Source organism: Aspergillus pseudoviridinutans (genome assembly GCF_018340605.1).
Source record: "Aspergillus pseudoviridinutans IFM 55266 DNA, scaffold_4, whole genome shotgun sequence".
In the NCBI taxonomy this organism is placed as follows: Eukaryota; Fungi; Ascomycota; class Eurotiomycetes; order Eurotiales; family Aspergillaceae; genus Aspergillus; species Aspergillus pseudoviridinutans.
In genome coordinates this window covers 3,308,064-3,321,326 of record NW_025091284.1, presented here as the reverse complement: position 1 = coordinate 3,321,326, position 13,263 = coordinate 3,308,064, and the positions used below count along the sequence as shown (strand labels likewise).

The window sequence follows — 13,263 nt, the reverse complement described above, 5'->3', positions numbered from 1 at the left end:
TCTACTGCAATGGAGTCTTTTGACTCCAAGCATAGCCGGGCTGTCTCCAGATGTAAGGACAACATAGAAAGCTCGATATTTACTCCTTAAGCTGATATCTGTTTCCCTCAGCTTCAAGACCTCGTAGCTCGACAAGAGGGCCTTTAGATGAATTCAACGAGTGAGCTGAATTCTGAGCTCCGAAGCCACGAGGATATGCTGACGAGGAAGTAGCCCCCTCGGCTTAGCCGATGTCAATGAATCGTCTGCTCCTTTTGTGCGAGATGCAGCTCAGATTGGGATTTACTCAGGCCACACTCTTACGGCATTAGACCCATTGGCGCCAAATGAGCTACCACCGGGCATGGAGAAAGACCTGTCGTATCTCCTTCGTTACGACGTCTATCATTCCCTGTCACAGATTGATATTCCACATCCCCTGCGCTCGGAGTTCGTCACGCCAGCCCCTGATGAACTACTGAGCTCATCCTTGGGCAAGGTGGAGAAATTGTTGGCTGAGGGCCACTTCCTCCTTGCCGCTTATCTATGCGGAACCATCCTGACTTCTCGTTCTCTCTCGCCAACTGATACCAAGCTGATCTTTGGACTTTTCTATACACGACTAGCATGTCTCGAACTGTCTGGAAATGCTATCCTAGCGGCGCAAGAATCGAAGGCCCTTGAAGACTTGACTTCGGCCTTTTATTACGTTGACTTCAACCTAGACGCATCCGCGAAAGAAACCCCTCAAAAACCGTCAGTTCATGCCCGTCATATCGTACCCTGGCCACTGCGAGTCCTAGCGGTGAGGCTCCAGAGCATCGGGTTTGGTGATCCTCGCCGAGGCATTGGCGGTCTGTACGAACTTGGCCTCGAGGCGCGAAGGGAAATTATGCGAGCAGACTTAACGCAATCGGAGCGAGAAATCTGGAGGGATAGATTGGCTGATCTCGGGATCAGAAGCGTGAATGCCTTGATCGAAATGGGGGATCTTGATGCCGCAAGGAGATCACTGCACAGCCTGAAAATATCAGACTCGGAAGCCGCGATAAACAAGTCAAGAAAAGTGCTTCTCTTCTTGATGATTGGCGATATTGACGCCGCAAAGAAAGTGTACGAGGAAGCAGGCATGCCCAACGAGAGTATCCTTAAACCGCTCCTCAGCATGGCGGAAGGCCAGTACAACGATGCAGTGGCCGAATGGAGGGCGCTTCTCGAGAATGGCGAAGAGAACGATGATAAAGCATTGATCTCCCAGAATCTGGCAATCTGTTTATTATATACAGGACAACTGAATGAGGTAAGTCGATACATCCCGGTCCGATATGTTAAAAGCTGACGCTTACTCACAGGCTCGTCAAATATTGGAGTCGTTGGTTGCTGCTAACCATTCGTTTGGCAGCTTGGTATTCAATCTGTCCACAGTCTACGAGCTTTGCTCCGACAAAGCTAGTATTCTCAAGACCAGTCTTGCCGAGTCTGTTGCCAAGCAGCCCATCTCTGGTGATCTCAACCTTGATCGGCCAAGTGCGGATTTCAAATTATGAGATTGATGCATTCCAAAAGGTCCTACTCTTGATGTCCTGCACTATGAGGGATAGTAGAACACTATTTCTCTCGAACGCTATCTAAGAGTCTAACCTGCTAATGATGACTGATCCAACGAGACTTCTGACGCTCATGCTGTCTCATACCAACCCCAAACAAACGCCATGTCCGTGCAATGCCTCAAAATGCTCACTTTAACAGCGAAGCGTGGAAACAAAACGCTATGAATAAATCAATGAACCAACGCCTTTTCACGCGTTGTCCTTAACTGGTGCCACTCTGGGTTTAGGTTTTCGAATGACTACCTTGTCACCTTCTAGCTGCCAACCCAAGCCTTCTTTCTCCACCAATTTCTCCCAAGTCCACTGTCTCCCATCTCCTGTACAGCCTTGGACAATCCAACTCACGTTGACGTTGAGATAAGCACTGCCGACGGCTTTCAGCGCATGCCTCCGGACACGGTCCTCAGCCCAATTGATCACAGCCCGCGTAGGTGAATCCACCTCGTTTCGGACCTGCCAAAAGGCAATCCAATTGTCATGCATCAGCGCCGCCAAAACACGGTCAACTACGTCCGACCTAAAGGCGTATTGAGTACGCGCGCGTGCACGCAGCTCGAAGGCAGAAACCATATCCCGCTGCCGGCACGCATAGTCGAGGATCAAATATGATATGATGTCTTTCAGCTCCGAGTCGGGTAAAGGGTGAGAGGGTGAATGTAATGTTTCAAGAAGATAACGGAGAGAAGGGAAATATGAAGGTGGATGCTGAGCGCGGATGGAGACTGTGACCGAAAATACATGGACCTGCTGCTGGAAAGACACGGGCACTGAGGACGCGGTGGCTAGCACGGCTTCCCGGAGCTTGCGGAGAGACAACAGAAGAGTGGATAATTCCGTAGCCGGCGGAGGACCAGTCTGTCCGGTCTTGTTGCCAGGCAACTGGAGGCGAGACGCCGGTGGGTTTCTTGTCGCGTCTGCGGAAGCACTGGTAGAAAGGGATGCGAAAGCCTCAATCAGATTTCCGGCGTGCCGAGCACAAAACTCCATCCATCGATTCTTGATGAGCTCAAAATATCTCTTTTGTTCCTTGTGATCTAGGAGCCTGCGAGGGATCAGCTCAATGAACAACTTCCTGCCCGACGTGGCCTTCCGATCTCCTCATTGAACTTAATGAGCACATACAGCCGATCACCTTTGGACACAAATCCAACCACCTCAAGTGGATCCCTCTCCTTCAGAGACTTTAAGCGGCTTTCGGAGAATCGAGCCGAACGTGCTGCGGGACCCGCCATGGCTGGCAATGTGCCGTAATGAAGAGCAGGATGGTGAATTGCGTCATGAGGGGAGATAACAGCTTTATCGCTGTCGTCTGTCCGGTATGATCATAGATCGTCAACTCGCGTGGAAGGAGTTAGTCCACTGGGCTGACCGCTTGTTTGAATTGTTTGCTCGGTTTTGCCTGTTTGCTTTGAGTGGGACGCCGAGGTTCCTTTTTTCCCCAACAGGACAATCCTAGTGATTCCCAACGGTCTATTGAGATAAGAAACCTTTCAACAGCTGCTCCTGTCATGAAATTTAATACTCATCCATACCTGCCATCCTCTCAACTAATTTGTGATTCTTCAATTCGTAGTTATGGTAGCAAACTTGTGTTGACCCGCGCAAGCTTTTCCCACTACCCGCTCTATACTTGATTGCATACTTCTACTGCATGTGAAGAAACATGTCTGCTCGCCAACGTCGTCCGGCTGAGAGCTATCGAAATGGATCGGATCCGTCTCAGCCTGCTGCTATAGCTGCTGCAGTTCTCGAGAAGCCGCCCCAGGTTGTGAAGGAACTTCTTCATTGGGACGACCTGCCGCATTGGCAACGTGATAATCACCACATCCACACAGGATACCGACCAGCCTCGTTCTCGTTTCTCGCGTCCTTTCAATCTCTCACGTACCTCCACAACGAAACAGTCAACATCTATACTCATCTTCTGCCGTCACTACTGTCTATTCCCGCTGCGTACTTACTGTACCAAGAGCTTGTTCCTCGCTATGAGACTGCCACAAGGGAGGATATCATTGCCTTTGGTTGCTTCTTTGCAGGAGCTGCCCTTTGCTTGGGAATGTCGGCAACATATCATACCGTTTCCAACCACTCTCCGCTAGTCGCTCGCATAGGAAATGCATTTGACTATGTCGGTATTGTGGGCCTTATTGTGGGGAGTTTCGTGCCAAGCGTCTACTATGGCTTCTACTGCGTTCCAGCCCTCCAACGGCTGTACTGGACGATGATCTGCACTATTGGTCTTGGCTGCGTTATTGTCTCGGTTCTCCCCAAGTTCCGGACGCCTCAGTGGCGGCCTTTCCGCGCAGCCATGTTTGTCGGCATGGGTCTGTCGGCGGTGTTTCCAGTGATCCACGGGTTGCAAATGTTCGGGATCGACCAGATGACACGCCAGATTGGACTCGGATGGCTTCTTCTTCAGGGGTTCCTTTATATCTTGGGGGCTACAATCTATGCAGCTCGAGTTCCTGAACGCCTGCGGCCGGGCAAGTTCGACATATTGGGAAGCTCTCACCAGATCTTCCACGTACTAGTGGTTTGCGCTGCTGTGGCTCATTTGACTGGCTTACTCAAGGCATTCGACTACCGACATAGTGGGATTGCAGGAAGCTGTCCGTTAGAGTCCAACTGACGTTCTGATTCGCCGCCAAAACTGATAGGATCACACGAGCAATGCATCACTCTTGAAGAACATGTTTCGGTTGACATAAGTAGCCATTAACCGTATCAGTAGAGGAGATAAGTGACGCGTGCTGATGTTGGCTTCTCGCGGGCGACAAGAGTTTCTGTCCAACCAACTTCACCCCTTGCTGACAGTCGGGGCATGCGGGAGCTCTTCCACGGTGTGAATTGGCAAACTCAAAATGCCCTGCAAGAATACAAGATGTTTCTGGAAGCATCACCTGGCTTCCATCAAGAAAGGATTTGGCATGCTCACCGCTTGCTTCCCGGCCACTCGAGCTGCACAGACGAATAGAGAGTCGTACATAGAAATCTCCAGCTCACATGGCATGGCTGTCATGCATCTCGATGATCATCTCACTCTGAAAGACAGCAAAGTCATTGGGCACTGTGACTGACGACACCAATGGCTCCGCTCAGCAGATGGCGGCTTCCCTGGGTAGAGTTTAATTACCATCGTCTCATCATCGCGCCACTGTGTCTATTGACCATGTTGCATCGAGGCTGCCCTCTTCAGGCCACCATTGCCAGGTGAGAATGGTCGCTGCTTAAAATCTCCCACCGTTAGCAAATCAGGTGGCAGCCAAGTCATCCGGCAACTGCCCCTTTGGGATCAGCTTAGTCTGGGTCCGTGGGACTACAGTAAGGACTGGTGACGATTGTTGGTCGCTCTTATGCGTGGGGGATCAGATGGAGCATTTGGGTTTCACAGCGGCTGACTTCGTATGCGGTTGCCGTCGGTTAGTCAATCCTGATACGGGCAATGACTCTAAGTTCCGCATTCCAGTTATATAAGAGGGGCTTGGTTGGTTGGAGTCACCGTCTAAAGGTATTCTGCCTTCTTACCATATCGACAAGGTTGCTTTAGATACTTGTCAGGGTTGGCCAACACTGGATCGCTTATCCGGCGTGGGTCTCCTCACATGAGATATTTGTTTCATAAGCCGGCAGGAATAGGTCAAATAAGTATCCCCCGACGGACAAAAAGCGTTGCTTTTGGATCCAATCTGCACAGATGTATGCAGGAACCGATCAACCTTCCGGCCACAGTGGAGACACACCCCGACTCCGGGCCGCTTGCGAGAACTGCAGACAATCAAAGGTGAAATGCAATCTTTCTGGAAAGAGTACCTGCATCCGGTGTCTTCGTCACGGGCTGCCTTGTCGATATCGACTCGCCAATCGGTCAGGAAAACCCAAGGGCAGCAAGAACAGAGCCACGTTGAAGAAGCTGGGAGAGCTGCCGGACGAGAAGCCTATATTGCGCGCTCTGAAGGGAAAGCACAACCCGGACACCGTCATGGACGATCACAACCACTCGATATGTGAAAGGTCCCGAGTGCTTCGGAGCAATGAGGAAAACGTGCGTTGCGATCCGGTGAATCAGTTGGATACAATGCTAACAAGCATGGTACAGTTCCACGAGAGCCCTAGGAGCCAGGACACCGACCTCACGGCGGACGCCTCCACCTCCGCGTTTGCGTATTCTTCCTTCCAAGAGCCGCTGCCATCTGCAGATCCGGTATATGTGCAAGCCTCCATGTCACCGACCTTTCTTCAAAAGGAGTTCATCACCAAAGGCCTCACGAGCTGTCCCCTCGCAGTCCACATCCCCGATGTACCACAACCGATGTGTGGATGTGCAGGAACAGTGGTGTTCCATATGAACCAGCTGAGGGACATGATGGCCAACGCCAGCCACCTGCGATTCGATCAGATCCTGCAGGGGGTCAAGGTAGCTCTGTCCGTCTGCCAAGGATTTCTGCAATGTAGAAATTGTCCAAAGGACAGCACTAGTCTGCTGTTGCCTATCTCTACGGTAGACTTTACACTGCAAATATTTGAATACTGGATATCGTACGGGCTGGCGGCGCAGCATTCAGTGGGAGTCGACGGTGCGAAGACGAGATATGGTGATTATGAAGTGTGTTCTGAGGAAAGTTGGTGGATCAGTCGCTTCCTGCTGCGTGCGCGACTCGTCCAGTGCAAGGAGGTGTTTGCTGTACTGCAGGAAGCGATCGATGTCTGCCTCGGGTCGCCCTCCGGTCATCTCGGGCAAGGGCTGTACGACGAGAACCGTGGAAGCTGTCTCAATCAAATTATTCGGGGGTACGAAGCAACTGTGGAAGCTTTTTTGCGTTGTTTATCGGGGAATGATGTATGTCCTACTTAATTATATATTGATCCATAGCTACCTTGACGAAATACTGTTGCTGTGATGTAGTAGTTCCCATAAACAGTAACGGCTCTCGGCTTTGACGGGCCTCGGCAATCCAGCCGCTATAACTTATAGTTGGAGAGGAGAGCCCCCTCACGCGCCAATATAAGTCTCCCAGCACCTCAATTTGTATTTCAAAAACAACGCCTGTTTGCATTTCCATTCGTATACAAAGTAGAATTTAAAACCAAGATGGCCGCCCGCCTCGCCCAGGTCAACGCCCACCTCAACTACCCAGCGGGCCTCCTCGCTGGCAAAGTCGCCATCATCACCGGCTCAGGCCAGGGCATCGGCGCCGAAGCAGCCCGGCTCTTCGCCAACGAAGGCGCAAAAGTCATCGTCGCTGATATCGACGCTGGTCCGTCCCTACCACCTAGCATCTGAAATTCCATTCCGTAACTAACACCCCACAGAAAAAGCCACCGCAGTCGCCAACGCCATCAACTCCGCTGGCGCCGGGCGCGCCCTCGCCGTCGTAGGCGATATCCTCGACGACGCATACATCACGACCCTCGTCTCCAAGGCGGCCGAGTTCGGCAATGGGAAGATCCATATCCTCGTGAACAATGCGGGGTTTACCTGGGATGGGGTGATCCACAAGGTATTTGCATCCTCCCTCCCCTTGACGCCCTTCCCTTTGTCTTTTGAACTAGTTACGAATGTTCCAGTAGATGACCGACAAACAATGGGACACGATGCTGGCGGTGCACAACACCGCGCCGTTCAAGCTGATTCGGGCCGCTGCGCCGTATTTCCGGGTGAAGGACGGGGAGGACCGGGTTATTATCAATATTAGCTCTACGAGTGGGATTCATGGGAATGCGTGCGTTTGCCCCTGACCCTAGGGATACGGTGGGATACTGATACTTTGCAGAGGACAAGCCAACTACGCGCTCGCCAAAGCCGGGCTGGTCGGGCTGACCAAGACGATCGCGAAGGAATGGGGCCCGGCGTTTGGGGTGCGGGCCAACACGATTGCGTTTGGCTTCGTCAAGACCCGGTTGACGGCTGCGAAGGAGGAAGGCGCGTTCATCACCACCCCCGACGGCACCAAGGTTGCGCTGGGGATCCCCGGGAAGCAGCTGGCTGGGCGCAAGGGAGACGAGAAGCAGGCGTATCCGGATATTCCGCTAGGACGGCCAGCGAGTCCCGAGGAGGCGGCGAGGTCGATTCTGGGGGTTTGCAGTCCTTACTTTTCGTATGTGAGTGGGGAGACGATCCGGGTGACGGGAGGTCGTAATACGTGATCATACTTCATTGCTTGCGGTGGCACACATATACATACAGTGTGATATCAAATCATATTGAGTTATATACTAATAGGTGCCCTCCCTGCTTGCGCATGTCCAGACACCGCTTGGTGAGTAGCCATGCTGCAGTTCATGAGCGTCTTGACGTGGCAGACGCAGGAAATAGAGACAACACCAACGTGCTCCGTCTAGCTCCACGTCAGCCTATGTGTGCACAACAGTCACTTGATTGGCACGATGTGCTGACGGTGCTGACAAGGCACACTGGCCGCAGCCTATCCGATCAGCGACTTCGGTGTGCTAGATATAGAGCGCAGGGCGTAGGACAGGAAGACTGCCGCAGAACGTATACAGCAAGTGGGAATGGAAGGTAAGTCGTCAAAGTCTATTGTATAGGTGTATTGATTCCAAAATGGACGAGCCTGATCGGCTGATGAGCTGTGCACAATCTTACACCACACGTAAAAACTTATCCTCCAGTCCAGAGACATATCTCCAAACCTCCAAAGTCGCTCTAACCAAGCGAAACTAAACAATTCACTGTTTCCTCCCAATGCTTCCGTGGTATATCCATGCCACTGCCGTCGTCCATATTAGACTCCATGGCAGAAATGAACAAGGTAAAAAATCAGTACAGGAAATGCTCCTCTGACCCGGGGTATTTCTTTTCTTTCAAGAGAAAAAACTCTTCAACTCCAACACCACAACACCAAACCAGTCACATAATGAAAACACATAGTCCGACGAGATATGTATAAAATAACCCAAAGATTCACCCGTAAATAGTAACATATTAATAAAACAAAGCGAAGTGTGCAGAGAAGAGATCCCGGAACTCAGCGGATCCTATGCTGACTGGCGGTTAACCAGATAATCCAGGCGAGGTCACCCAGGAGTCCAGGGGGGAAAAAATTTGATCCAAGATTAAGGCGTATATCCAGAGAAGGAGAAATGATGAAAAAAGAAGCCGAATGAAAACTGGGGCCGTAATAAAACGTTGTGGGAATCCAGTTCCTGATGTTGAATAGATGGCGTAAGTCGTTAAGCTTGCATTAATTTGGGTTTGTCCACTTTCGTTCCGCCGTCATACTTAGCAGACGCATAGTACCTGATGATCCGGCTGGATAACGATGGCCTCTGGGATGTCCTTGCATGTCAGGGAGTCCATAGAAAGGTCGCCCTGACAGTCCGTCTCCGGCTCATACTCCACGGAAGACATCGATGGAACGCTGTCCATATCGGTAAATACTTCCGTGTAGCAAGAGCTATCGGACGCGGCAGACTCGGAGTAATTCGAGTAGTGAGACGAGTCTGAAGAGGATGTCGATTGCTGCGTGTTGAATGTATGCACAGGGACAGACACAGGGACCTGTGGCCCGCTGATGACGTCGTAAGGCAAGGGTCCATGGGGAGCAACCCAGGGGGTCACTGGGTTGAGAGTGAATTGAGGGCAATCCAGGATTAACTGGCGAAGCTCCGGGATGGTAATTCTCTTCGAGGGGTCACACTCGAAAATGCGGCTCAAGATGCAAACCAGGTCATCTGACAAGGGCAGAATGGACTTGAGGAAGAAAGGATCCTTGAGATAGGCCCGGAATGTGGAGTCCTCGATCGAGGCACGTTTCCATGGGTTGCGCCCGCAAGTGAGGTTAACAAGAATCACCCCCAGGCTCCACACATCGTTGGGGGCCGAAGCATAGCAAGACAAAGGTCGAGGATTCGGTTGCTGGCATTCTTCAGTTGATAAGAAGTCAGCCGAATGAACGCAATACGGAGACATTTGTAAGGGTAAATAAATTACCTGGAGACATATAGAATGTGGAACCACAACCAAAGTCCGAAGTGAAATAATCCGTGGTAGCAAGGCCAAAGTCGGCCAGTTTGACCGTCAGGCCCTGATCGGTCACCAAGATGTTCTCCGGCTTGAGGTCCCGGTGGTAAATCCCCAATGAGTGGCAATACTGGACGGCATCCAGGATCTGGAGAAAGACTCGTTTGACCAAGGGATCATTGCACACAAAGTTGCCCTTTTCAGTGATGCTGGAGAACAGGTCACCCTCGGGGCAGAATTCGATGACCACATAGGTACAGTCGACGGAATCCATTATACGAACCAGGGAAACCACATTGGGATGTTGGCTGGCCAGATGGTGGAGCTTGATCTCGCGCTGCTGGAACTTGAGCTGCCGGGCATCAAGTCCGACCTTGTTCAGTGCTTTGACGGCATACACCACATTGGTGTGGATGTCGACGGCCGTGTAGACCACGCCGTACGCACCAACTCCAAGAATGCTAGTCAGTTCCAGCCGGTTGGCTAGAAGATATCCCAGGCGGTCTTCCGGAGCATAAGCACGGGTTGTGGGAGGAGAAGGCGGAGGAGTCGGAAGCATGGGGGGATACATGCCGAAGGGATTTGGGGAGAGCATTAAGGGCAGATGTGATATAGAGGGTAGAGACTGGAAAGGATGCACAGGGATATGCAGCCTTCCAGCAGGGTAAGAACGTGTTTGTAGCGAGTAGTCCGACTGATGGGAGCGAGCGTCCTTAAATGGCAAGATCCAAATCCAAACGGCCTGGTGGTAGCGGTGATATCCAAAAGGGAGAGTCGTTCAAGGCACAAGGGATATTTATTTTTCGACTCAGGTATCCATTGGAAGAAGCAGGATGGTTCCAAGTCTAGTCCAAAATCCTAAGGAATGGTCTGTGGAGGAAGATGTTGTTGGTGGCTTGTTGTAGCGGTAGCAAGAGATGTTGTTGTATGATGTGCTTGTTGGTGTTGCACTGCCTGAACCCACAGGGAGATTGGGGGCTCGATGATGTTGGGGTTGTGGAGGAGATGTTGGGAAGATTATATCAATGGTCGACTGTTAAGGAAGAGAGCTGTCTTGAAGAAGAGAAGATATATCCAAAATAATATAAAAACACAGAAGGAAAAAGGAATAGCAGAACGAGCCCACGCAAACTAGACGACGAAATAGAGATGAAGGAAGAAGGGAAGTAAGTATAAGGGGAAGAGGGGATATGATTTATGAAGATCAGAGAAGGCGATAGGGGACGGCGGAGAGGCGAAAATAATAATAATGGAAAAATAAAAAAAGTAATAATCCAGATGTTAAATAATGATCAATAATAATGCACTAGCATAGTAGCGCTAAATGTGTGGAAATAACACTTATTTAGATATGAGCACGGAGTGACAGGCTCAGGCTCAGGCTCAGGCTACAAACTAGAGGCCTCGTGGCCTAGACAATGTTATGGGGGGTTCAATAGTCAGACAGTTAGTCACAGACTAATAGTGGCCACCATCGTTCCCCTAAGGGAAAATGGAATCTTCGATCCAACAGCCAAAGCCCACGGGTAACCAACCACCGCCGCTAAGTTTAGATAACGACTAATAATAATCCTAGATAATCGCAGGCGATGTGTTAGCTGGAGTAAATACGACAAGAGGAAAAAGGCAAAAATAAATCAACCAACGTAATGGGGCAGTTACATTAAGCGCAGGGCAAACAGTGATCGTGGATTGGAAGAGGTGACTTGAGATGTGGGGATTCGCCCCCACCAGACTAAATATGTATGATGCTTACACTAGGCGGTTTAGGGTCCAGCTTCAGGAAGGCAAGGAAGGGGGCGGGAGCAATCAGGGAGCAATCAGTCTACTACTAATCTTGGTGTACGTAGGTAGTCTAAACAGGTAACTATCAGCTTGAGTCCGTCACAGAACCGACCAGTCCGCGTCTCTCCTTCAGAACCTACCGAAGACAAATCTGGTTCTTGGAATCATCCAGCCGAAAAGGACTGCGCTGCTTATCCTAGTTCAACTCTAAATCAGTCCAACGGCTACGTAGGTAAATTAGACTAGTAGTATTTTCAAGTTTCAAGACCTAGGTTCTGAGGCACAAGTGCTACGAAACAATTGCTAGGGAGGCAAAACACTTGTGTCTCAAATGTCCGCCAGTGCGTGGAGAGACCCTGAGATCCCGCTCCGAACGATGATGTTCTCCAGCGTCACAAGGTCATAACTGATTTTCTCTGCCATATCGTTTTTACCTCTTATTAGATGGACTTGTAGGTAGGTACCTAAGTTGGGAGATGGCTGCACCTATCAAGTCCGAGAGTCTCTCATGATAGGCTGAGACCATAACGGCTAGCCTCCGTCTGGATCCGAATGATGGCGACAACACCAGTTGCCGTGGCTGTACAAACTCCAGAACCACAGGAAGGACTCGATCCGCAGATCCTTTGATTATTTGCTGTTTGGCCTTGGAAATCCTGATGGAGGCGGTGAAGGGTGTGACAGGTACACCTAAGCTATGCAGATAGTCCCACCCATACTTGCAGTGGCGCAGTCCCATCATTGGCTGAATGCGGAACCCCATGGATGACGCATCCGCGCTGGGTGTTGTGATTGGAGCATCTTCCAGCAGGATGGTGATGATAATGGAACGCCCTGTTGCCTTGTCTTTTTTTGCAAGTCATACGCAGGAGGATTCCTTAGGCGCCACTCCTAGCCAGCTTCACCTATGAACAGAGCCTTGGCGATGGTCTCAAGGATTAAGCCTCATGGATCAATGGTAATCTCATTGCCCTGGAGTCTGGAGCTTCGAATAGGAGATATTCGTAAGGTGAGAATGGGGTTGACCCACTTTTCCGTTCATGATGATGAAGACCATGCGCATAGCCTTATTTGATGATCCTGCTTGTTGCAGCTCAGCCTAGATGGGTATGAGATTCTCTTTTTGTGCCTATACGTCCAACTTTGATGTACTACTCAAGTACTACAGTGTACGAACTTGCGGTGTTTGCCAGCTCAGTTCCCCACAGTCGCGGTCGAGATTGAAGACTGGACTCTGTTGAGCTGGTCTAGAGTCCCTTAGCAGTTGTTAGTCAATCAAGACGGAGGTGAGAAAGAGGAGATACCAAATTAATAAGGTAACCCCCCAAACGCAAAACTGGTCAGATCCAGCCACTGGGGCCGCCCATAATCAGCACTCAAGCCAAGGAGGCATGTCCTCCTCCCCGGCAAGGATCTTCCGTACTCGGATATGATATGCGCTCGCAATAACCAGGACAAGTACACAATTAGCTGGTTGAATCTGGTGGTGGCCAATTCTGAAGTCATTGAATGACAATGATGATGAACGAGACTATGTGACTATCTAGGTAGGTGTCAATCAAACCTTCCACACACCGTCTCTTTCCTTCCCGATCAACGACAAAGAAAGTCTAAGACCCCAACAAGCTGAAACCTTGTTCCTCCTGGTTGAGATGGATGGTTCAAGTGGCACAGAGCACTGTAGCTTGGTAGGTAAGGTAATAATGGTAAAGTGAGGCAATCATGGAGGGCCGCCTTGACCAATGATTAGCCCAGTTCGTCCGTTTCGAGAACGCCCAACCCCAGCGAATGACAGCTAGGAGAGTCGATGATTGGTTCTTTCGTTGCCACGTTTGCTGTCCGAGAGCTGCTGGTGGAGACGCCCAGATCGGAGGAGTGGAGCATATTGGCTGAGCTATGCTAGAGACCGAG

The 13,263-nt window shown here is 50.6% G+C and overlaps 6 protein-coding genes across 6 annotated transcripts; 4 read left to right on the top strand and 2 right to left on the bottom strand.

Annotated features, from left to right (window-relative positions):
- Positions 1–9: 9 nt before the first annotated feature.
- Positions 10–1,526, top strand: Asppvi_006592 (uncharacterized protein; the record flags this gene model as incomplete). Its single annotated transcript, XM_043302493.1, has 4 exons — positions 10–52; positions 112–160; positions 214–1,279; positions 1,332–1,526. 4 exons carry the CDS (start codon positions 10–12, stop codon positions 1,524–1,526), a joined length of 1,353 nt encoding a protein of 450 aa, XP_043158428.1.
- Positions 1,527–1,778: 252 nt separating this feature from the next.
- On the bottom strand, positions 1,779–2,821 carry Asppvi_006591 (uncharacterized protein; the record flags this gene model as incomplete). The annotated part of the gene is made up of 2 exons (XM_043302492.1): positions 1,779–2,631; positions 2,712–2,821. 2 exons carry the CDS (start codon positions 2,819–2,821, stop codon positions 1,779–1,781), a joined length of 963 nt encoding a protein of 320 aa, XP_043158427.1.
- A 431-nt stretch (positions 2,822–3,252) lies between these two features.
- On the top strand, positions 3,253–4,218 carry Asppvi_006590 (hemolysin III family protein; the record flags this gene model as incomplete). The annotated part of the gene is made up of 1 exon (XM_043302491.1): positions 3,253–4,218. The coding sequence occupies one exon, from the start codon at positions 3,253–3,255 to the stop codon at positions 4,216–4,218; it is 966 nt and encodes a 321-aa protein (XP_043158426.1).
- A 1,065-nt stretch (positions 4,219–5,283) lies between these two features.
- Asppvi_006589 (Zn(II)2Cys6 transcription factor domain-containing protein) lies at positions 5,284–6,441 on the top strand (the record flags this gene model as incomplete). Its single annotated transcript, XM_043302490.1, has 1 exon — positions 5,284–6,441. The coding sequence occupies one exon, from the start codon at positions 5,284–5,286 to the stop codon at positions 6,439–6,441; it is 1,158 nt and encodes a 385-aa protein (XP_043158425.1).
- A 237-nt stretch (positions 6,442–6,678) lies between these two features.
- Positions 6,679–7,733, top strand: Asppvi_006588 (SDR family NAD(P)-dependent oxidoreductase; the record flags this gene model as incomplete). The annotated part of the gene is made up of 4 exons (XM_043302489.1): positions 6,679–6,844; positions 6,900–7,087; positions 7,158–7,309; positions 7,361–7,733. 4 exons carry the CDS (start codon positions 6,679–6,681, stop codon positions 7,731–7,733), a joined length of 879 nt encoding a protein of 292 aa, XP_043158424.1.
- Positions 7,734–8,826: 1,093 nt separating this feature from the next.
- On the bottom strand, positions 8,827–10,138 carry Asppvi_006587 (serine/threonine-protein kinase; the record flags this gene model as incomplete). The annotated part of the gene is made up of 2 exons (XM_043302488.1): positions 8,827–9,470; positions 9,538–10,138. The coding sequence occupies 2 exons, from the start codon at positions 10,136–10,138 to the stop codon at positions 8,827–8,829; spliced, it is 1,245 nt and encodes a 414-aa protein (XP_043158423.1).
- Positions 10,139–13,263: the final 3,125 nt, after the last annotated feature.